Source organism: Pungitius pungitius, chromosome 14 (assembly GCF_949316345.1).
Source record: "Pungitius pungitius chromosome 14, fPunPun2.1, whole genome shotgun sequence".
Lineage (NCBI taxonomy): Eukaryota > Metazoa > Chordata > Actinopteri > Perciformes > Gasterosteidae > Pungitius > Pungitius pungitius.
In genome coordinates this window covers 7,577,192-7,599,150 of record NC_084913.1, presented here as the reverse complement: position 1 = coordinate 7,599,150, position 21,959 = coordinate 7,577,192, and the positions used below count along the sequence as shown (strand labels likewise).

The following is a 21,959-nucleotide window of genomic DNA, read 5'->3' as shown; positions in this document are numbered from 1 at the left end:
GAGTCCACTCCTCGCCTCCCATCCGTCGCCATTTTCCTGTAGCTACTTTGTTGCAGCCATTTTGTGCCCCCCGCCACTTAGCACTCTATTGAGCTGTAGCTGGGGACGCCAAATGGAACGTGTGAAACACCCCCCCCTCCCCCCCCCCCACCCCCCACCACCACCACCACGCCCCATTATTTGTGACCGTTTGGATGACAGACAAATAGATGGGCAGACAAACGGGCAGACAGAGAGACAGAAGGAAGGCAGATGACTGGCTTTGATGAGCTTTACGGAGACGTGTGCGGAAAGACAGACAGACAAATGCGTGTCGGCAAACATACAGACAGATAGACAGACAGAAGGTATACATATATATATGTGTGTGTATGTGTGTGTGTGTGTGCGTGTGTGTGAGCGGATGTCAGACCAGGTTGTGTGTTCCTGCAGTGGCAGAGATGAGAGGGAGAGAACCGGAAGCTGCTCTCCTGGAGACAGATGGACTGCCATGCTGTGGACACACACACACACACACACACACACACAGACACACACAACAGTACAGCCAACAACCGAACATATCAGAGCACGACTGCTGAAAACAAAAAAAAAACACACCAACATGTTAGCCTAAACCGGCCTCGCGGACACACGTTTGAGGAAAAAGGGATGAAATGTGCAAACAGAACTACACTCGCCAAAGTTCACCTCGCAAGGCACCACCAGGATCAGCAGCATCAGTCTCTCTTGACTACTGAGAACTTGTTCCCGCGGTCTAATCCAGGAACTCAGCCTTGCTTGATGAAGTCACACCTTAAAAAGGTAAAATCCACAATGAATACAGTGCGATGCCTGCTGACAAATATGCATGACACGCTCATAACAGGTGTTAATCCTGCCTGCCTCAGGTATATGGTGACAACCTTCTCACACCCAACTTGAGAGCTCTGGCTACACCAGGTTGACACAGGATGTGTTGTTTGCACACACACACACACACACACTCTGCTTCTTCTCTTTACTTTTCCCAGTCTGTCTTTTGAACGGAGACACACAGGAAAAGGAAGGAGAGCGAGCGAGCAAAGATGAGAGAGAGAGAGAGAGAGAGAGAGAGAGTCTTCGCAGACATCGACTCCAGCAGCGACAACAGCAGTATCACACCGTGTGTTTGGGTGTTTCTGCGAGCGTCTGCGAATGTGTGTGTGTGCCCGGGCGCGTGTGCTAGGTGTGTTTCACAGGATTGCCAACACATCTCCTCGCAGCGAGAGCCCTATAGGAACAGAGACATCTGTGGAGTGAAAGGACGCCAGCTTGCACGGCCGTCTCTGGAGAAAGAAGAGGATGGGAGGAGGAGAGGATGAGGAGGGGAAGGGGAGGAGGAAGAGGAAGAGGGAACGGGCAGAAGGACGGAGGACAGTCGGCAGGAGCTCCAAACGTTCATCCGATAATTACCGTCAGTCAATAATTAGAGAAGTGCCGTCTAGTTCACAAAGAGCTGAGCATTTTTCATTTGAATAAGTTGCTCAATCGAATACAGCAAAGAATAGTGATAGTGGAACTTCTATAATCTATAATAAAACATTTCTTGCAACAACTAAAATTAAAGTATTACCTATTGGTTATTGGTTTGATTGATTGAATGTTTCCCTCCGTTGTATTAAAAATCACTTTCTTTTTTAGGTGTTGTTGTCCTGAGGGAGCTAAGAAAAAAAACGAATGACATTAGATTTCTTTGAGAACATAAACCTTGGAAATAAAAGACTTAAAAGTATTTTTCATGTCTGCCTGAGTGACAAACCCATTGGAGAAAGAGCTGCTGCACGATCAGTACAGAATACCTGGATGAAAAAATAGTTTTCAAGTACCCTCAGTGAATGTCAGCAAATAGATATTGGAGACGTTGGCCTTCTCCAACAATTCGTCCATAACTATGCAGCCGGGGACTTCTGCCGCAAATGGAGTTGATGACAATACAAGCAAACGTCCTCCTTGTGTGTGCAAGCAAGTGCACTCAAGCAGATGTGCTCTGCGGACCTTGGGAGCACGAGCCAGGGAACAGGACACAGGTGCACCTGCTCTCTGTAAAAGGTCGGCCAAATTCAAAGAGGGATGTGACCTTCCAGCACTTGTGTGTAAATGTTTGTGAGCCCGTCCAAAAGTGTGGGAGTTACTGTATTAGGGAGAAGGGAAAAAAAAATCAAATAAGCTCTATTATTTGCTAAATTTGTGCCGCAGTGTATTCCTTGCAGCTCATCTGTTTTCTGCTAATCTTACTGAGACTTTTTTCTAAACAGCCATCATCGCCACACGTGGCTCCATGTTGGTTGCCAAAAGTGCATTTCCAGCGATCTGAGCAGGTATACAGGAGAAAACATGTGCAGCCGGACCGCTGCCAGAGGAGACAGAAGGTCCGCAATGATGTTTCACCACATAGATTATGCAGATACCGCGGTCAGAACCAGGAACAGAGAGGGAGAGAAACGGGGGAGAGGGAGAAACAGAGAGAGAGAGAGAGAGAGAGAGAGAGAGGCCGGCGACGTACTAAACACCGGCGGCAAGAAAGCACAGAGATGGGAGCGGACACAGAGAAACGTGAGCATGAGAGGGAGGACATGAGAGACACAGAGAGAGGGAAGTGAAGCAGGGAGGGGTGTGTGCAGCCTACAGCTGGCAGAGGGATTCCCAGAGCCAACTGCCAGTGTAGAGGAGCTCCTTAACAACTTCACAGGACTCTCAGAAAGGAGCTTTAAAGTGGCCACATGGCCTGGCCAGCACAGCAGAGCAGAGCAGCAGGCTTTACTGGGGCTCTGCGCACACACACACACACACACACACACACACACACACACACACACACACACGTGCACGCACACACGTCCATGTGCAAAGCATTCACACACACACACACACACACACACATAAGCTCAAAAAGACTCAGCCTGCCAGCTGCTGACAGGGACAAGAGTGTCCAGAGCGATAAATCTGTGAGCATGTGTGTGTGTGTGTGTGTGTGTGTGTGTGTGTGTGTGTGTGTGAGAAAGGAGGGGTTAGCAAAGAAATAGCAAAAGAGCAAGAAGCCACTTCTAGCCTCACACACACACGTGTAGTCAACGGTACAGCCGTAAAAAGCTGCTTCTTCATAATGCGCCGCATTCCTACCTGCGGCCTCTGTCATCTGCACTAAACATAAACTCCTACATCGGGCTGTCCTCCTCTGCACCTGCAGCATGCCTCCACGAGGGAAAACACGTGCGTGAGGGACAGGCTGTTCGTCAAAAGCAGCTTTGCTTTTACGCCGTTTGATTCTCTCCGATAGCGGCGGGCAGCGGCCGGTCATCAAATGGTTTCACCGAGCTAATCCTCGTAATTTTTGGAACCGCCGGCTGATCCTTTAAATGCCAGGGAACGGTGCAAAGCAGAAATTGCTTCTTCTTTTTTTTGTTTGTTCCGTTCCAATGCTCGATTATCATTATCCCTCTTTTGAGCCGAACTTTGAGGGAAGGATGGAGGGATTGAAATACTGCGAAAGAAAGGAGGGACTGGGGGAGGGGAGGGGCGGTGGAGGAGATGCCATCACACACCCGGACAAATATCTCCCTCCCTGCGTTCTCCTTCTCAAACCTTCACTGGACCCCGGTCCGCCCGGATGGGTAAAGTCTGGTTTTCCCGGGGTCCGTTCAGCGAAAACAAATGTTTTCGTCTGTGCCTTTTTTGTTCCTCCCACCATCACCATGCTAGACCACCGCCATAGTAATGGCGGGGCATTAGCATTTCAAGGAGCCTCCATTAAGGAGGGCAAGAAAAGCTGCTCTCAGCAGGGGGAAATCCATTTTGTCCCCGGCTCCAACATCTGCTGCAGCCGTCCCAGCCAGAAGGACGCTGGGATAAAGCCGGAGAGCCCTCTGATTTACTGTAATGACAGACAGACAGGCAGGCAGAACGGATGACCATATGCGGAAGCGGGGGACAAAAAGGAAAAGACAAAAACAACTTCTGTCTCACTGTCTGTCATCTTTTGGTGCTTTCCATGTGCGTGTGTTGGCGGTGTTGGTGGTGGTGGTGATGGGGGGGGGGGGTCATGGGAAAGGCAAGTCGCCCGATTCAGCTCTGCTGGGTGAAGTCTGTCGATCCCAAATTGGTGTGCAAAATATAGAAAAAAAAACTGTATCTGTGAAGCAGCTTCGAGTACCATTAAAAAAGTAACATGATGGAAGCTTGAAGGGGCCGTGGTGAGGGCACTTCTGTGGTCTTCTGAGAGAACCTCACGGGCTGACAGGCTAGGCGCCATTGGGTCCCATGTAGTGGCTAAAAGACTTGAACCAAAAAAGAGGAAGACAAGTCAAAGGGGGCAGCAGAGAGGCAGAGGGCCTTGATCCCTGTTCAATCTGTGCTGCTCCTCGCAGCTCCCTCTGTCTCCTTCATCCCTCCCACTATGGTCTCCGGTTTGCTTTGGTCTGAACCCTAACACCTAACACTAACCCTCACTTAGGGACGTCTGAAGCCCGAACAGTCCAGAGGGGAGCTGGGCAAATGGACAGATATTCACAGCACGAACTGTAGCTCAAAACAAGTAGAGAATGTGTTTTTTTTGTATCTTTGGAATCATGTTATATTCACACCTCGCCCTTGGAGATGAGGGAGTGTGTTGCAATTTCAAGACCTTTTTCGCCACTTGAAATCAGGGCGCCACAGCGCAGATATTTTTATAGTCGTCTGTGCAAGCTTCATAATTCTCAGGGATGACCCCTGCAGCTATAGTCACAGACACTCCGGGTTGCTGTGACACAACACAACACCCCTGTGATGGAGAATGACTGTTGCCACGCACCAAAACAAAACACTCGCAACCAGCTGGTAAACACTGTATTTCTTATTTTCACAGCAGCTTATCTGACTTTTTGGCCAGATAAGTCACACGAATGAATCCGTCTCGGCTCTGTTTTGTCCTCTAGAAGTCACAGGGACTGAGTGTCTGCTGGAGTTTGAACAGATGGGGTCCTCCTCTGGAAAAGGCTCTTCAAGAAAACGGCACAAAAAAGCACCTTGAGGTTTGTCTTAAGACACATTCTCATAATCTTTAAAGCTTGGTTTCATTTTGGTTTAATTCAGTTATTGTTTACAGAGGTGTTTCACGTCAAAATGGGTAAAATATGTTGAAGATACACAGCTTTTGGATGATGGTTTTTATTTCAAGGGACAAAAATACATTTTTAGTATTCTTTAATGGGCCAAGATTTTTTTAACAGACCACTTATACACACACACACACACGCACGCACGCACACACACACACACACAAGATGCGACCCAAACAATTCTATCAAGGAGAAGCAGAGCAGTGATGTCATCAAGTCGAGCCAGTGCATCACATCTGTGGCCGACCTGGTGATTCCGCCTCCGGGAAGCACCTGCCGTTTTCAACACAAGGGAGCCAATACATGTTAGAAGGGTGTTTGGAGCGTGCACCCCCCCCCCCCCCCAACAGCTGCTACACAAGTCCAACTGGACCAAACAATAAAACTCAATGTTTTGGATGGTACAGAAACCGGGTAAATTGGGAAAAAGCAATCTCTCTCTTTCTTTCCATGCCTGTCTGTCCCACTGTCTGTCTGTCTGTCCCACTGTCTGTGTTTCTGTCCCACTGTCTGTGTGCCTGTCCCACTGTCTGTGTGTCTGTCCCACTGTCTGTGTTTCTGTCCCACTGTCTGTGTTTCTGTCCCACTGTGTGTGCCTGTCCCACTGTCTGTGTGTCTGTCCCACTGTCTGTGTGTCTGTCCCACTGTCTGTGTTTCTGTCCCACTGTCTGTGTTTCTGTCCCACTGTGTGTGTCTGCCCCAATGTCTGTGTTTCTGTCCCACTGTGTGTGTCTGTCCCACTCTCTGTCTGTCTGTCCCACTGTCTGTGTTTCTGTCCCACTGTCTGTGTTTCTGTCCCACTGTCTGTGTCTGTCCCACTGTCTGTGTCTGTCCCACTGTCTGTGTTTCTGTCCCACTGTGTGTGTCTGTCCCACTGTCTGTGTTTCTGTCCCACTGTCTGTGTGTCTGTCCCAGTGTCTGTGTTTCTGTCCCACTGTGTGTGTCTGTCCCACTGTCTGTGTGTCTGTCCCACTGTCTGTGTTTCTGTCCCACTGTCTGTGTTTCTGTCCCACTGTCTGTGTGTCTGTCCCAATGTCTGTGTGTCTGTCCCACTGTCTGTGTTTCTGTCCCACTGTCTGTGTTTCTGTCCCACTGTCTGTCTGTCTGTCCCACTGTCTGTGTTTCTGTCCCACTCTCTGTCTGTCTGTCCCACTGTCTGTGTTTCTGTCCCACTGTCTGTGTGTCTGTCCCACTGTCTGTGTTTCTGTCCCACTGTGTGTGTCTGTCCCACTGTCTGTGTGTCTGTCCCACTGTCTGTGTTTCTGTCCCACTGTCTGTGTTTCTGTCCCACTGTCTGTCTGTCTGTCCCACTGTCTGTGTTTCTGTCCCACTCTCTGTCTGTCTGTCCCACTGTCTGTGTTTCTGTCCCACTGTCTGTGTGTCTGTCCCACTGTCTGTGTGTCTGTCCCAATGTCTGTGTGTCTTTCCCACTGTCTGTGTTTCTGTCCCACTGTCTGTGTTTCTGTCCCACTGTCTGTCTGTCTGTCCCACTGTCTGTGTTTCTGTCCCACTCTCTGTCTGTCTGTCCCACTGTCTGTGTTTCTGTCCCACTGTGTGTGTCTGTCCCAATGTCTGTGTTTCTGTCCCACTGTGTGTGTCTGTCCCACTCTCTGTCTGTCTGTCCCACTGTCTGTGTTTCTGTCCCACTGTCTGTGTTTCTGTCCCACTGTCTGTGTCTGTCCCACTGTCTGTGTCTGTCCCACTGTCTGTGTTTCTGTCCCACTGTGTGTGTCTGTCCCACTGTCTGTGTTTCTGTCCCACTGTCTGTGTGTCTGTCCCAGTGTCTGTGTTTCTGTCCCACTGTGTGTGTCTGTCCCACTGTCTGTGTGTCTGTCCCACTGTCTGTGTTTCTGTCCCACTGTCTGTGTTTCTGTCCCACTGTCTGTCTGTCTGTCCCACTGTCTGTGTTTCTGTCCCACTCTCTGTCTGTCTGTCCCACTGTCTGTGTTTCTGTCCCACTGTCTGTGTGTCTGTCCCACTGTCTGTGTTTCTGTCCCACTGTCTGTCTGTCTGTCCCACTGTCTGTGTTTCTGTCCCACTCTCTGTCTGTCTGTCCCACTGTCTGTGTTTCTGTCCCACTGTCTGTGTGTCTGTCCCACTGTCTGTGTTTCTGTCCCACTCTCTGTCTGTCTGTCCCACTGTCTGTGTTTCTGTCCCACTGTCTGTGTTTCTGTCCCACTGTGTGTGTCTGTCCCACTGTCTGTGTTTCTGTCCCACTGTCTGTGTGTCTGTCTGTCTCTGGCGCCGGTCTCCGTTGCGATGCCTCAGTTCTTACACAGCAGCAGCCTGACTGATGCCTTTTACTGTGTGGTCCAGATGCAAGTCATCCAGGCCACTTGCTTCACTGTTTACTAGTGGGTTACCTCTTATACACACACACACACACACACACACACAAACACACCTCCCACTTTTTCTTCACAGGTCTGGTACTGAGCTCCATCACTCCTAACAATTATCTATGGCGTTGTCTTACAGATCGGGCACCTCAGAGTCTGGGGCTGTTACAGATGAAGCACACGCTGGCCTCGAGACGTGAACTGGGGGTAAAATGTGTGTGTGTGTGTGTGTGGGAGAGAGAAAGAAAGTGCATAAGAAGTAAGAGCAGAAGGCTTAGAGTGTGCTACAGTCAGCCACACTTAAAAAGGAAGCCTTGTAGTGCTCTTCCCGCTACCGGATCATGTCCAGTGTCTACACACAAAGACACAAGATACACACACATATACACAGAGCCAGATGGACAGCAGTGCTAAGGCTTAGTTTAATGACAAAAGGACCCTCAATCTGGACATGGATTTATCACTCACTTTAAAGTCCATCTGCGAGAAGTTTGGACTGAAAACACGGCGCTTCAATCTCCCTGGCTGCCTCGGCTTGTGTTTGAGCAACTCTCCCTCCCTGCAGTGCGGACCACACTCACGTTTTTGGTGACCGGGGGCCCGATAGCACGTGGGGGGGGGGGGGGGGGGTGAGGAGAAGCTGGGAGGCAGACAGACAAGAAGAGTGACAGCACGGAGATAGACTAGCTACCTATTTATAGCCCTGGCCATCTGCAGAGCTCCCTCTTGTCTTTGGTCATCCTGTTCACAAAGGCTTGGAGGCAGATTCCAGCAGCCCAGCGCCCAGCCGCTCCATTCACTATTCATTCCAGAGCCGGCAGCACCATATGGATCCGGCCCCACTGCTGGGCCCTGGCCGGCCTGTTTCTCCCTCTCTCTCTCTATCTCTATCTCTCTCTCTCTCTCTCTCGCTTCAGATTGACGGGGTAATGAAGCCTGGGTGGCTTGCAAAGTGCTCGCTTTTCTCTCCCGCCACCCCCCCTCCCTCCTCCCCTCCTCCCCTCCTCCCCTCCCTCCGTCTTTCCCCACTCAAAGATTGGCTTGAGCATGACCGGACTACCCCTCCTCCTCCAATACCCTCCTGTGCTCTTCTTTTTACTCCTCCTCCTCCTCCTCTTGCTGCGCTCTCCTTCTGTCTGTCTTCATCGGCAGCCCAGACACTCCTCTCCTCCCGTCACCCATCTCAGACATTCAAATCATCTCCTATCCTTCCCGGACACCTGTGCGGCGCTAATGTGACCTTAAGTGGAACAAGATGTTCTGATGCCGGTCTCGCGAAACCCATCTCCATCCCCGATCAACATCGATACACGGATCAATCATTCAAAATGTCATTTTTTCTTAATCCTCCGTGTCACAAAGATTCGGGCAGTCCCAGAACACATCCTCTTTTTTTTCAGCTCACATCCCCTTTCCAGCTTGACCATTTCACTTGAATGAGGCCAAACTGGCAATAAAGCGGAAATGGAATCAGAGAAGGGGATTTCGAACAAGGACCCTGTTAATGATGCTACAAAGCGCGGCCTCTTGGGGGAAGTAAGAGGACTGTGAAACTGAACCCAAACAGGACTTCTGTCAGCCTCCCTCTGTCCCACATGGTCCTTTAGTCCACTGACTTTTTTTTCATTTACAAACATGGCATTTTAATCAAGCCCTCATAGTCGTGGTGCTTTAAACTGAACTAAAGAAAATCCAGGCCTATTGTTCAGGTGGATGAAAACTGGCCGACATCGACCAACCACTCTGGTAATATTCTATTTCATTCCATCTTGCTAATCAATTGAAGGAAAAAGTAGCTACTCCAGTTTTGACATGCAAACCAAAGAAAAAGAAAAACATTTTATTCAAATTAATCAGTTCTTCGAGCTACAACAACGCAACCTGCCTTATCTTGTTTTGACTTTGCAATATCCCCCGATTCCAAGATGTAATCTATTACTTTTGAGACTAAAACAGAGAACAAATGGAAAGAACTTCAAAACGCTGTAATAAATTGTATTTTTTCTTCAAGACAATTAATTGGCCTTCTCCTTCTGAATCAACACACACTTTTATTACGCCCTCAAAATCCTAATCTTAAAAAAAGTATGTATTTCATTGGAAACTTTTTATGAAGCGTAATGGGAACTGTAAGTCTGACAGACAAAACTTGGCTTTTGTTTAAATCCCACCTCCCTGAACAGAATGATGCCTGCATATTTATCAAACTCTGCCAGCTCCGAGAGTTTCATCCGCTAATTGCAGAGGGAGAGGAAAAATAACTGCGGCTGTGTGTATTTCTTGCGGTCATATTTTTAGAAGACAGATAACGTTGAAAACGCATTAGCAAATCGCAGGTATCATTTCTCAGTTGTAGTGTGGCATTCACCTTGGGATCTGTGGAGCCCGAGGCCTAGGCCAGCCTAGTTAACCATGCACGCTGCGCTGGGCCTAACCTAATTAGGTGCCATCCCAATGTCAACACTGCTGCGTTCAGCGCCTGATAAAAGACAAGTCTTTTTCCTCCTCTACTCACACTGTGAGAGGGCTACAAAGAGCCGGGTTAGAGGGACCCTACCATCTGCAAGCTCTCTCTGTGTGTATTTGTATGTGTGTGTGTGTGTGTGTAGTTATATGGATGCGTGTGTGTGTGTGTGAATGACAAATGTACGCTGTCATTTTGCTTTCAACTTTCAAATTTTAGCTGCATAATGTAAGAAATGAAGCATCTGCCGTGACCAACTTCTTTATCATCAGAGGAAATTGCCGACGGGGATTGAACATTTAAATCAAAGCATAGATGCCAAAAAAAAAAAAAAAAACTCCACCATACTACCTGACATAATCACCTCCATCTAACTCACAGTGGCTACGGTGCATGCATTCAGATACAGCTGTGTCTCTTTCAGGGTGGATTCCGTGCCTGTGTATTTTGTGAACCCCGTACCACTTCAAGTCTGTTTGCACTCTAATTTCATACCAATGCGTTTCATAATTTATTATTTTACCTCGCATCCTCAGCGTCATTAAAGCAAACAAACATTTTGCACAGAGATCCCAATTAGGATCGATCAAATATGGCTCCTCGGGCACGGAGGCACATGCGCACGCGCACACACACACACACACACACACACTCCGTGTCGCCTTTTTAATATGTCTTCAAAACCATCCACTAATTCCATTTTATACGGATAAAACACTCTCACAAATAGATTACCTGCTACATACGATCCCCTCTTTCACTGTGAAATCGTGGCACCGCGCCACATCCTCCCACTGCTTCATAGTCCATTAAAATACAGATGAGAGTGTTTTACAGCCTGGGCCAACAGCAACGCCTCCCAGCTAATCCACCAACAAACACAAACATCAGATGAATTATCTGTAATGGAGAGGACTCTGTTCTGGCACCGCTGACGGAGAAATGAAACAAAACACGAGTTTATTTTGGTAAATATTTGGATTTCGTTTTGATTCTGCTATTCATGTACGTAATTAGCTGGCAAATATAGACCTGTATAGAAATCCTTGATTTTTCAACGAGCGGGTGTTGGTGTTTTTAGGTGCGCTTCCAGCAGTTCTTTTTCAATCGCTTCACGCGGGAACCGGATAGGAGCGGGTAAAAAGTTTCTTTGCTCTCGGCGTTTGAAGAGTTCGTCAACTTCAGCTGCTAAAATTGCACTTTAAAAAGAAGAGAGAAATCCTCCATCCATCCATCTATCCGTGGCCAGCTCGCACACTTGACAGTTTCACTGGCTCAGGAGCCAAGCGCACAATGCTGCTCTGACAAGCGAATCTCTCCCGTGTCGGAATCTCATCTACTTAAAGCACTATTTATTCAGCACACATCCTTTTAATGCTGAATTCTGGCAACGGCGCATGAAATCCACCACCTTAATTCCATTAGCTTGTTACTCCAATAAATCCCAATAATCTAAAGCTAACTGCAACACATACACAGAGCCTGGAAACGCTACGAGCCATAGCTGCTCCCTCTGGGGCGTTTTTAATAACACTAACAGCCTTTAAAGGTTGATTCATTCCGCTGACATCAAAGCAAATGGCCACGTTAACCTGTGTTGGCTGGGACAAACTGTGGAGCTGGTCGGGAAAGTAAAAAAAAAACTGGTGGCAAAATGAAGCACAGCAGGTTTTGATGATGTCATATAATGACATCACAAAGATTTAAAGATGCAACAGCTGAAGAAAGTTGTTATTCAAGTATTTCTTTTCTCTTCCCGGGCTGCTGCTTAGTTTTCCCACCGTCCTGAATGAGCCGCCTCTATGCCTCATCCTAGTCCACACACAGGGCTGAAGCTATTGTTGATAAGAGACTGAGGCTTCACTTAAAACGGGGCTTAGCGGGTGCCGTCCAAAGACCCGGGCTCTTCATTTCAAAAAGTGACCGGGCTTTTTGTTAGTCAAAGTGTTGAGAGAGTCCTTTAAGAGCCCAGATGCCCTTGGTGTGAGAGAGCAGATAAAACTGGCAAAAGTGAGGTCGAGGACGAAAGGAAAAAGGAGACAAAGAAAAGACACCGAGAGAAAACGATGACGCCGCGAGACAGATAATCTGAGAGGAAAGAGAGAGTCAAAGGGATATTAAAAGCATACCAAAAGAGAAAGGCATGAGAAAGTCTTTGCTGGTAGGTCTTATCCCGCTGAGCCGATGAGATGGGTGGAGGGTGAAGGGGGGGGGGGGCGACAGATAAGAGCCAAAGAGGATTAAGGCCGTGAGAACCGTTGTTGTTGTGATCAGTTGAGAAGCGGTGCTTCTCAGTGATCCACCTGACCACTTCAATGTGCTCACAGCGGCAAATCTGCATGTGGGGTGGGGGGGGGGGGGGGGCGACGAGAGAGATGTTCAGCCGGGGGGCCGTGATCGGCCAGGTCTTCAGCAACCAGAGCACGCGTTTAACCAGTTTATTTAAAGGTCTCTCAAGTCTGGGAATTTAAAAAAAAGTGTGAATGACGAGAAGCTCACTAGGGCTCTTCTATGTTGTTTACCCCAGGGGGGGGGGGGGGGGTCGCGGGGGTGACTATCCTGCGTGCCTTTGGAGTGTGGGAGAATATGCAAACTCTTATTTTTGTGAGTCGACAGTGGCAACCACCAGGCCACCATGCCGCCCAAAGTGCTTGATCAACCAGTGGAGTCAAATCATCCAACTTTCTTATGAGTAAGGCAACTGCACCGTGCATCGATTACATCACAAGGATTACAGCAAGAGATTCGCTTTGCAAAAGGTACAAAGTGAATTCAGACCATTTGTGTTTTATCTTGTGTTTTTCCCTTTACGTGTGGGGAGGTGTGAAGACAACTAAACGCCATGGGAGCTGTGAGAGTGAACCAAAACAGTCAAATTAAGACACTAAAACACCCTATAGAAAACTATAGGGGTGGCCTGAGGAGGGCTTTGACATATGACCTCAATATTTCTAAAATCCTCCCTACGGCCCCTGCCCTGTAGGTATGTAGAATCGCCGTGATTGCGAAATAAAGTGAATGAGGGAATGATTTGGAAGACAGCCATAGTTGAAAATCTGGACTTTCTGGTGCACTTGCATTTTTCACACTTGCTCTGCAAACAACAAGTCACGCCTAGACCACAGTGGAAAGCATCTTGGCAGTTATGGTGTTATTCTATTTTTATTTTACCAATTATTTTATTAGTATAAGTATAGACCATTTTTATTTAAACCCCAAAAAGTCGAAAATCTGTTGAAGGCCAACAATTCTCCGTTCTTTAAAGCAGCGCCTAGTTGCTCAAAGCCTACATGGTGCAACCTTTCTCCAAGCATCACACACATAATTTAGCGCGGTGGAAACAGCACAAGCACGGGTGGCCAGCGCTGGCATGAGACAGACCCATGAATCAGACACGACCGACCTGTTCTCTGTTTTCACGGAAAGGACTGGGTTTCCTACATTAACTCCCTTCCCTCTGTGCTGTATAAATAGATAAAGATTGAGTAAGAGCGAGATGACTGTGGTCAGAGGGTTGTGAGTTATAAGGAAGTGGGCTCTGCTGCATTAAAGAGATACAGCACCAGGAAACGCAGCTCTGCTGAGGTGTAGAGTTCAGTCCTAAATGTCCTGCTCTGCTCTGTCGGGTTGGACGGGGGGGGGGGGGGGGGTCACAATACTAAGGAACGGGGGCCACTGCTAAAGTAGCCAAGCCATCTGCGTGAATTAGCGTTAGCTTACTGAAATATCCCTCGTTTAATAAGGGAGTCAAATGCTATGACGCATCTGACCTGACCTAATGTGATATTTTCACATTTCACATTAAAAAAACAAAGACAGCATACACTGAAACACGAGTGTCCTAAGCGTTAGCGTTACTGTTGGCTGGGTTAGAAAAAGCAGATGCTTCTTGTCTTCAATTTGAAAAACACATAGCCTCAAAGTGTCGGAATATAAATAAAGCAAAGTTACTGGATACAAACTGGGATAACCGCTTAAAGTAATGATATCAATTGGCTTCCGAAATGTGCTACAATTCTTCCTGTTTGCTGCATGCAAGGATTACAGTATGTTGGCTATTGTAGAATATGTTATATTTATTATAGCTGACAAGCAATCTCAGCACTTTTACTGCTATTATGTAAATTTCATTTCAAACATATGATTTTTCAATTGCAACATACTTAAGATGATTCACACTTTGTTGTCTTTAATGCAAAAAAAGTAATGTGTTAATCACTGCGAAAGGGCAGTGATCGTCAACATCTACATGTGTGAAGTTCCCTGAAATGAATCAATCTTCGTGGTTGACCAAGCGATGCATAATGTCGTCAAGGCACATACACAAAACCGTGTTACCACAGATTCTAAGAAGTCCCAGGCGAAAGGTGGTATCACAAGCTAGTTTCAGGTCTCACATACATTTTCAATTCCCCACGGAATAGAGGAAGCTGACCGCCTGCACAGTGGGATTCAAACGACATCCACACCATTCATTTGCTTGCGAGTGAAGGCCCATTAGGCTGTCATTGCACACGTCACATGACTGACTCAATGCTCATTAATACCAAATGATAATGTCCATATTTTCCTGCAACTTACCATCTCTGATCTCCCCCGCTGCAGAGAAAAAAAAAGAATATGATTTTGAAAATCATCTTGTGACAGTGTGCTCGACTAGAGCCACACTGTCATACTCCCGGTGTGAAAGTGTAGATATGCAGATATCTGATTACTGGGGTACAGACTGCTTGCTGCAGTGACAGCTGTGCCGCCGTGATAGGTGGGCGACACAGCAATGTTAGCGTGTGATTGTATGCCAACGGGCAATATTGCTTGAAAGTTAAACTGAAGCCAACTTTTCCACACTGCCAACTGGTTGGTGGTTGTCGCGCTGGCCAAAAGGACGGAGTGGGGAAAAAAAGAAGAAGAAAAAAAGTTGATTTCCGATAACTTCGGACGACTAGTTGCCGGGGTTCGTTAGGAGGAATGGCGTTAGGAGGAATGGCAATAGGAGGAATGGCGTTAGGAGGAATGGCGTTAGGAGGAATGGCGTTAGCCGGCGCCTGCCTCCCGTCCCACCTCCTGCAGTGGCCACTCCACGACCCAGCCTGGAAGGTACTCGGGTAACCATGGTGCCTTTGTCTTCCAGTCCAAACTGGCCACCTCATCTCTCCCATCTCTCCCGTCCATCCACCTCACCCCGTGGGCCCGCTGCAGCCTCTCACCTCACAGTAGAGCCAAGGCCTCCGTGGCTGTTGCTCAGAGAGCAGAGAAAGTCCCATCTGGACCGCAGGAGAGAACGGAGAGAGGTGGGAGGTGGACAGGGAGGAAGACAGTGGCAGGCCAGATGTGTTTTTAGGCAGGGCCAAAGATTCAATCAGAGCGTCTTTCTATGCTGGATGCAGTAGTTTTCATTTTAGAGATAGATAAAAGGCACGTTATGAATTCATGAACACATGGTGAATCTGTGAATGAATCATAAAATGTGTCCAGTAAACACATCTGTTCATTATTAAAGGTTAATTGTTTCACAAAACATTTTGTTATGATTGTTGGCAGTTGACTTTGTATTAGACCTTAAATGTGTGTTCAAAAAATAAGTCGATCAACAGGAAATTACTATTATTATTTTTTTGTTACAACTTCTTAAATGGGGGGGGATTGGGAATGGGGGGATGGATATTTTATATATCTTGGCGTATTAGTTGGATAAAACCCGGACTCTGAGGATGATATCTTTATTACTGACATGAAAAATAAAATACTTAAATTATCAAAAAAACGGATTATATGATAAGGATGATCTTAGTTGTGGCATAACACTGCATTACAAGAGCTTTAATGCAATTGCAATTCATTTTTCTGATCACAGCCTCCCCCTCCACTACATCACTGCAGACTGAGGGTGGATAACACCAGACCACGCCCCGAAGCTGCTACAGGAGTCCCCCTTGGATGAGTACACTCCTCCACGCGCCAGGCGCGACCCGGTGGAGGAGAGCATGACGCAGATGGAGAGGAAGTCACCGAAATGCGCAACGCGGCTGCTGTGACTCGGACGGACGCGCACTGTGAAAACGAGCTGAATTCAATGTAGGCTCCTTCGTGCTAGACACGGTGGTGTTTACATGCAGGTTTTAGGGAGTAAAGGGTTTAAAAGAAATGCAGTAAGTTTCGACTCGACTGTGCATACAGGGATGTGAAAGAATCGGCACTTCAATTCGACTCCAACATTAAGGTTTTTTTTTCTTCTTTTTTTCTGTTCTGTTACGGTTAGTGTAGCCTCTGCCCTTTATTTCCCGCATGTTATTACATTAATTACCTTACAGTTTTAACCAAAGTTTTCTGGGTGCATGGGGAATAACCTACATTTAGATACCCTTCACTTAGTTAGTTTCTTTGTATGCGCGTCATAAACACGTGACGAAAATCATTTCGAATCAGCTCTTATTTAACCGAAAGAACGAAGAGAAATCTGCAGGGCGGGAGGATCAACAAGTTCTGACCGGATCCCAGCAGCCCGACGCCGGCTGCAGCTGCGGGGCGCACCGGAGCCGATTGGCAGCTCCGCTTTGTTGTCCAAACCAAATGTCTCCTGAACCCGAACTAATGGGAAGGGAAGGGGGGGGGGGACGCAGAGGCGAGCCGCCGAGGAATGTCTTTGTGACTCGGATGTGGCAAAAAGAAACTTCAGGGAAACTTCACAGATGACTTGTGGCTCTTCGCCTGCTGCATGGGAACACTTTGGGCTGTTTGGTTGTGGAGGCATATGGTGGAGACATACATACATTTAGCTGGCCATTCATGCACTTTGGAATCTTTATAGGGGGTCTGGATTAGTTGAGCTCATCGTGATGAGACATCTGGAAACAGCTGTAGTTTAAACTACATTGCATCTAGACTGAGTCCTCTCTCAAATCAATACATTAGAGAGGAAAGGGGAGTACAGCAGAGGCAGCTTCACAGCGCACGCTCCAATTGGTTGTAGACTAATTTAACATTTAAAAAACAACCGATTTACTTGAGATAGACCAATTACTCCAATGCATCATACCATTTAATGACATCAGTGGATTGTCCTCACTGATCCATGAAGGTCCCACTGTCCCTCAGCGAGATCATCACAGGGAATCTGTGAAGTATAAAAACTATTCCCAGCCATTACTATAATGTAATATTATCCTCCTAGTAGATTATAATCCAACGGAGTAAGGAATCACACGTACCCCGGTCCCGGGGTTGATCAGCTGAGAACCTGCACTTCTGATTGACAACCCCGAAACCCCGTCTCCATGGAAACCGCCTCGGTGGCGCCGCGAGGGCTGGCTCGAGGGCTGCTGTGAATAGGGTGACGTCACGGCACCGGCGCCAGAGAGTCTGCTCCAAAAGCGCAGCGAGAGGGGAGAGGAGGAGGAGGAGGAGGAGGAAGAAGAGCAGGAGAAGAGAAAAACTGGGAGGAAGAGGAGAAGGAGAGAGGCGGCGGCCGCTGCACGTGCGCTCGGCTTTTGCGCCGACGTGCGTCTGGCGCGATGTCATCACCTCTGCCCGTCCGGCAGCGTTCAAAAGGCGCCGCGCGAGATGCGCTCCGCTGTGGGAACGACGGGGAAGAACGTGGGGCAAATGGAAACGTCATCCATCGCGCCAGATGTGGATGGAAAAAAAAACACAGGAGCTTTCACGTGAGATTAGAAATTCGTGAGGAAACGGCATCGCCGGACAGCTGAAGGAGAAGCTGTCCGTGTCGCGTGAACAGAACGCCGCGTAAAAAGAGGACACAGATGGTGTTTTTCCTGCATTTAGAAAGAAACATGCGACAGGGACGCAAATTCATCATCGCATAGATTATTGTACTATTTCTGACTCCACGGAGGAACAGCTCTTTAGGCCGTACACTCAAAACCACTCTCCTTTTGTCCATGGCAATTACTTTGTGTCTTGTTTGTGTCTCTCAGGTGAATTGTTCTGCAAAAAATAAATACATCAAATAAACCCTAGAAATGGCCACTCTCATAAATCTCTCATCGCGATCAGCCCCTCCACCTAGAAATAATTCTCCTTTTTTAAATCAAGGGAAATGCAATGCAATATTCGTGAAAATCACGAAAAGTCCACAACTGCCCCCCGGGGGCATTTCGTGCGGCATCAAACAGCCCCCAACCTCCAGCAGAGGAGTGAAGCGTGTAATTCCCACAAACAAATGGCTCATTCACAAAACGTGAAAGTGTCAATAGCGGTTAATCCCCTCTTCACGTGCGCAGATATGAAAGACACATTTGTAGGCCGTGACTAAGTGAACTTTGACACACGACATGCTCAGGTGAAGTGCACGAGACCAGAACTGATGCGTTTAGATGCGCTCGGACACTTAAAAGCACCAAGGTTTACATGGCCGCGAGGAGGGATACACACGTCCAGCTGAAACGTGGAGTGTAGACAAAACCTTTCAAATGATAAGGAATTTGTGTCATAATGCTAAAGTGTAATGGATGTGCTTTTTATTTTTAATCGTGCGCATCATCAACGTTTTGACACAACACACTATTGTAAACGCGAGACACTGCTTCTCCCGATAGATGGAATATAGACAATGATTCTTATGACCAAATATAATATATTTGTGTAAGTTTTCCCACATGCGCTATAGCTTTAGAGGCTTTATTTTCCACAGCATAAATACGCGCGAACATATTTGGCGTGTTTCAGATTGCCAAACATTTCCCCCCCCCCCCCTCGGTTGGTTTTTCAGTCTCAGAAACTTGCCTTCACACCGGTCCGGCCTGAAGCGAATTAAGAATCATCAGACGCGCCTGGTCCCTGTCATCACTGGTGCACACCTCCAAACCTGCACATGGCAACTAAATGAAGCGTGATGAGTGATCGCTCCCTGTCTGTTAGATGATGCATAAACTCTCTGACGTCCATCAAAAATCATTTTTACTTACTGAATGGGAATAATCATTTTCAAACAGATTTTGGGGCTTGATTTTCATCGCAAAAACCGCAAGATTTAAATTGCGCCAGGCACAGGTATCGGCACGTGCTCACACATTGTCCACAATCAACTGAAAGCCACGCAAATCATTAATTTTCCTGATCAGAAACAGGTAAGGGCTTAATTTTCCAAATTGCCCACCGGAGCTGCTGAAGCGCCCTCTGGGTTCCGCCTTCGAAATGCGTTGCCACTGGTAACGCGGTGGAAAAGGGGCGGGATCTGAGCGTAAAGAGCCGGTGGTGGAGCCAAACGGCGTTGAGTGACGGTCCCGTCGGTCCAATCAGAGCATTGGACCCGCCTCTGCCGCATGCCCTGCCTCCTGCCTATATAAAGCACACTGACAGCTTGGTTCTCCAGTCTGACCGCTGATCGTCTGGCACATACAGGACATTAAAAAAAAAAAAAAAGAAGCAAGATTATCGACACACGCGACCGCGCTCTCGCCTAACTTAACACTGACAACAATGAAAGCAATAAGCCCCGTGCGGTCCTTCCGGAAAAACAACGCGAATATATCAGAGCACTCCTTGGGAATCTCGCGGAGCAAGACCCCGGTGGATGACCCGCTCAGCCTGCTGTACAACATGAACGACTGCTACTCCAAGCTGAAGGAGCTGGTGCCCAGCATCCCCCAGAACAAGAACGTCAGCAAGATGGAAATCCTGCAGCATGTCATCGACTACATCCTGGACCTGCAGATCGCGCTGGACTCAAGTGTCGCACTAACCAGCCTGCATCACCCTGCGCGGCCGGGGCAGGCTCCATCCAGGACCCCCCTGACCACCCTCAACACGGATATCAGCATCTTGTCATTACAGGTAAATTACACTGTAGCTAAACAAGGGATCGTAATTGGAGAGGGGGATGAGGAGGGGAACGTTTGCCCGGTGTGTTGTGGAAGATGTAGACTGGATTTGTGCGCATAACCAGTGCGCCTTTGTAGCCTATGCGTAACTCGCACAAAATGGCTTGTTGGAAGAAGGGAAAAAAAAGAAAATGGCATGTTTCTTTCTTTCTTTCCTTCCTTCTTCTTCTTTTCGTACAGAATAAGATGAGGAATAGCCGTCGAGCCGCACAGCACTGTGTGCGACGCCAGCCTTCCGCGACCAGGCGCCGCGTAAAGAATTAACATTTGGTCTGTTTGTTTGTTTGTTTGTTTTTTCCAGTCCCCGGAGTTGCCATCAGCGCTGATGACAGATGACAGCCGGACCCTGCATCGTTAAAAGCGGTAAGTCTGCTGTCCTCGTGTCTGCTGCTGCATTCTGTCCGGGGCTCTCGGGCTCCGCTAGCAGCCTGTCTGCCAGTCTGCTGGAGCAGAACGGGAGCACAATCACCATTTGCGGATCCCGTTTGTTCGAACGTGGTCGAACGCCTCGCGTCGCCGTAATGTTTCCCCAGTGGGTTTTGCATGAGAATGCGCTGCATGGCTGGGGCGTCAGTTTTTGCCCAGGAGAGTTAAACTATATAAATATTGTAGAAGATCCGTATCTAAAAAAAAAATATATATATATACATAAATAGGGATGGACAGCATATGGCTCCCTTTTAGTGTAAACTCTCTGTAAGGTGAGCCCCACCGATGGAAGAATGACGTCTCGAGCCATTTTGCATTGGACTTTGGTGGCATGGAGTCGGCATAAATTGGCTCCAGGCTGCTTGTGTTACTGTATATAAGTAGCAGTCGTCAGGGTTGTATTATACCCTCTTGTGTCTATAATGAAGAGCATCTGCAACAGGAAAATAATGGCTGTTTGGATTACTGCTACTACGATGTCTGCACATAATTGGTACAAGAAGTGGGTAGGCGCCAGCTGAGCGGCAATTACGCTGATTCTTCCCCAGATTGTAGGTTGAAGTTGTGCGGAAAGTGTGTGCGTGCGTCCCCCCCCTCCCTCTCCCTCTCCCTCTCTCCCTCTCTCTCTCTCTCTCTGTGTACATCTGGAGCAGGGTTTGCTCTGCATTGGGAGTGTTTGGTTAAATGTTAAAAACTGCGGCTTCCTCCCTGGCGCCAGTCTGTCCGGATCTCTGCCCTGTTTGCATTTTCTAAACACGCCTCTCTTTTTCAATCTTTTGCAGGTGTTTGGTCAAGACGCAAAAAAAAAACACATACACAGACACACGGGACCTGGGGAGCAGGACAACCCCCCCCCCCCTCCCCTCCCCTCCTCACTCCACAACCCTTCCACCCCTACCCCACTCCAACCTCTGTCCTCCAGGCCTGGATTTTTTTTTTTTTATTTTTTTTTCTATCTGCTGACGCTGAAATCAAGAGACTTTTGCTTATTATGGGACAATCTATTGTGATGTGTTTTCTGTATGGACACTTCATTATTATTTAACTTAAGACTTTTTATTTTTTATTTTTATTTGTGGTTCCATTTCTGGAATGGAAGGCGCGCTATATTCCCGAGAATGGGAGGGAAAAAAATGAGATTATTGTCACAAGGATTATTTCAACCCCCCCCCCCCCCCCGAACCCTGTCCCTCTCCTTGTTGAAGTCTTCGCTTTTTTTTGCGAAGGGTGCGAACGTGAATAGAAAAGACAACATGGTTAGTTACTGTAAAAAGTTTAGTCTTGTCTTGTCAGAACCGTTGGCACATGAAGGACTGGACGTTGTATAAAAAAAAGAAGTAAAAATGAAAGAATGAAACCTTGTGAACTCTTATCGGGAGTTTATCTTGTATAGTTGCAGGAATTCGAAACTTCTGCAAAAATGTAATGTTGTACTTAATTATGCTGAAACTTTTTATAAAAGTAATGTAAATTGTACCTTTTTTTTATACAAAATAAATCAAAAACGCAACATGAACATCTTTCATTGGGGGGGAGAAGAAGAGTGTAAGAATTGTCATCAGTGCGTAAAATCCGATTCCCAGGTGACGTTCTATGGAGCTATTAGGACATGGCAGTACTGTATGTACTGTACTTACTACGAAAACCGATCCCACAAGCTCATCACACCTGCAGTATGTGACCTATAGGGGCCCAAAACACACTGTCTGCACTTTGACTTTCATGACCTTCATGCGAAGTTAAGTAAACATGATTAAATGATTCTGTGTGA

The 21,959-nt window shown here is 47.5% G+C and overlaps 1 protein-coding gene across 1 annotated transcript; it reads left to right on the top strand.

Annotated features, from left to right (window-relative positions):
- Positions 1 to 19,245: 19,245 nt before the first annotated feature.
- On the top strand, positions 19,246 to 21,698 carry id2a (inhibitor of DNA binding 2a). The gene is made up of 3 exons (XM_037485926.2): positions 19,246 to 19,712; positions 20,061 to 20,122; positions 20,971 to 21,698. The coding sequence occupies exons 1-2, from the start codon at positions 19,359 to 19,361 to the stop codon at positions 20,115 to 20,117; spliced, it is 411 nt and encodes a 136-aa protein (XP_037341823.1). The 5' UTR covers positions 19,246 to 19,358; the 3' UTR covers positions 20,118 to 20,122; positions 20,971 to 21,698.
- The last annotated feature ends 261 nt before the right edge of the window (positions 21,699 to 21,959 follow it).

Excerpts from the sequence above, each read along its gene's own strand:
- id2a (XM_037485926.2), top strand. The coding sequence starts at position 19,359 with ATGAAAGCAATAAGCCCCGTGCGGTCCTTCCGGAAAAACAACGCGAAT. Across the intron at positions 19,713-20,060 it reads TCAGCATCTTGTCATTACAG|TCCCCGGAGTTGCCATCAGC; the intron begins GTAAATTACACT and ends TGTTTTTTCCAG.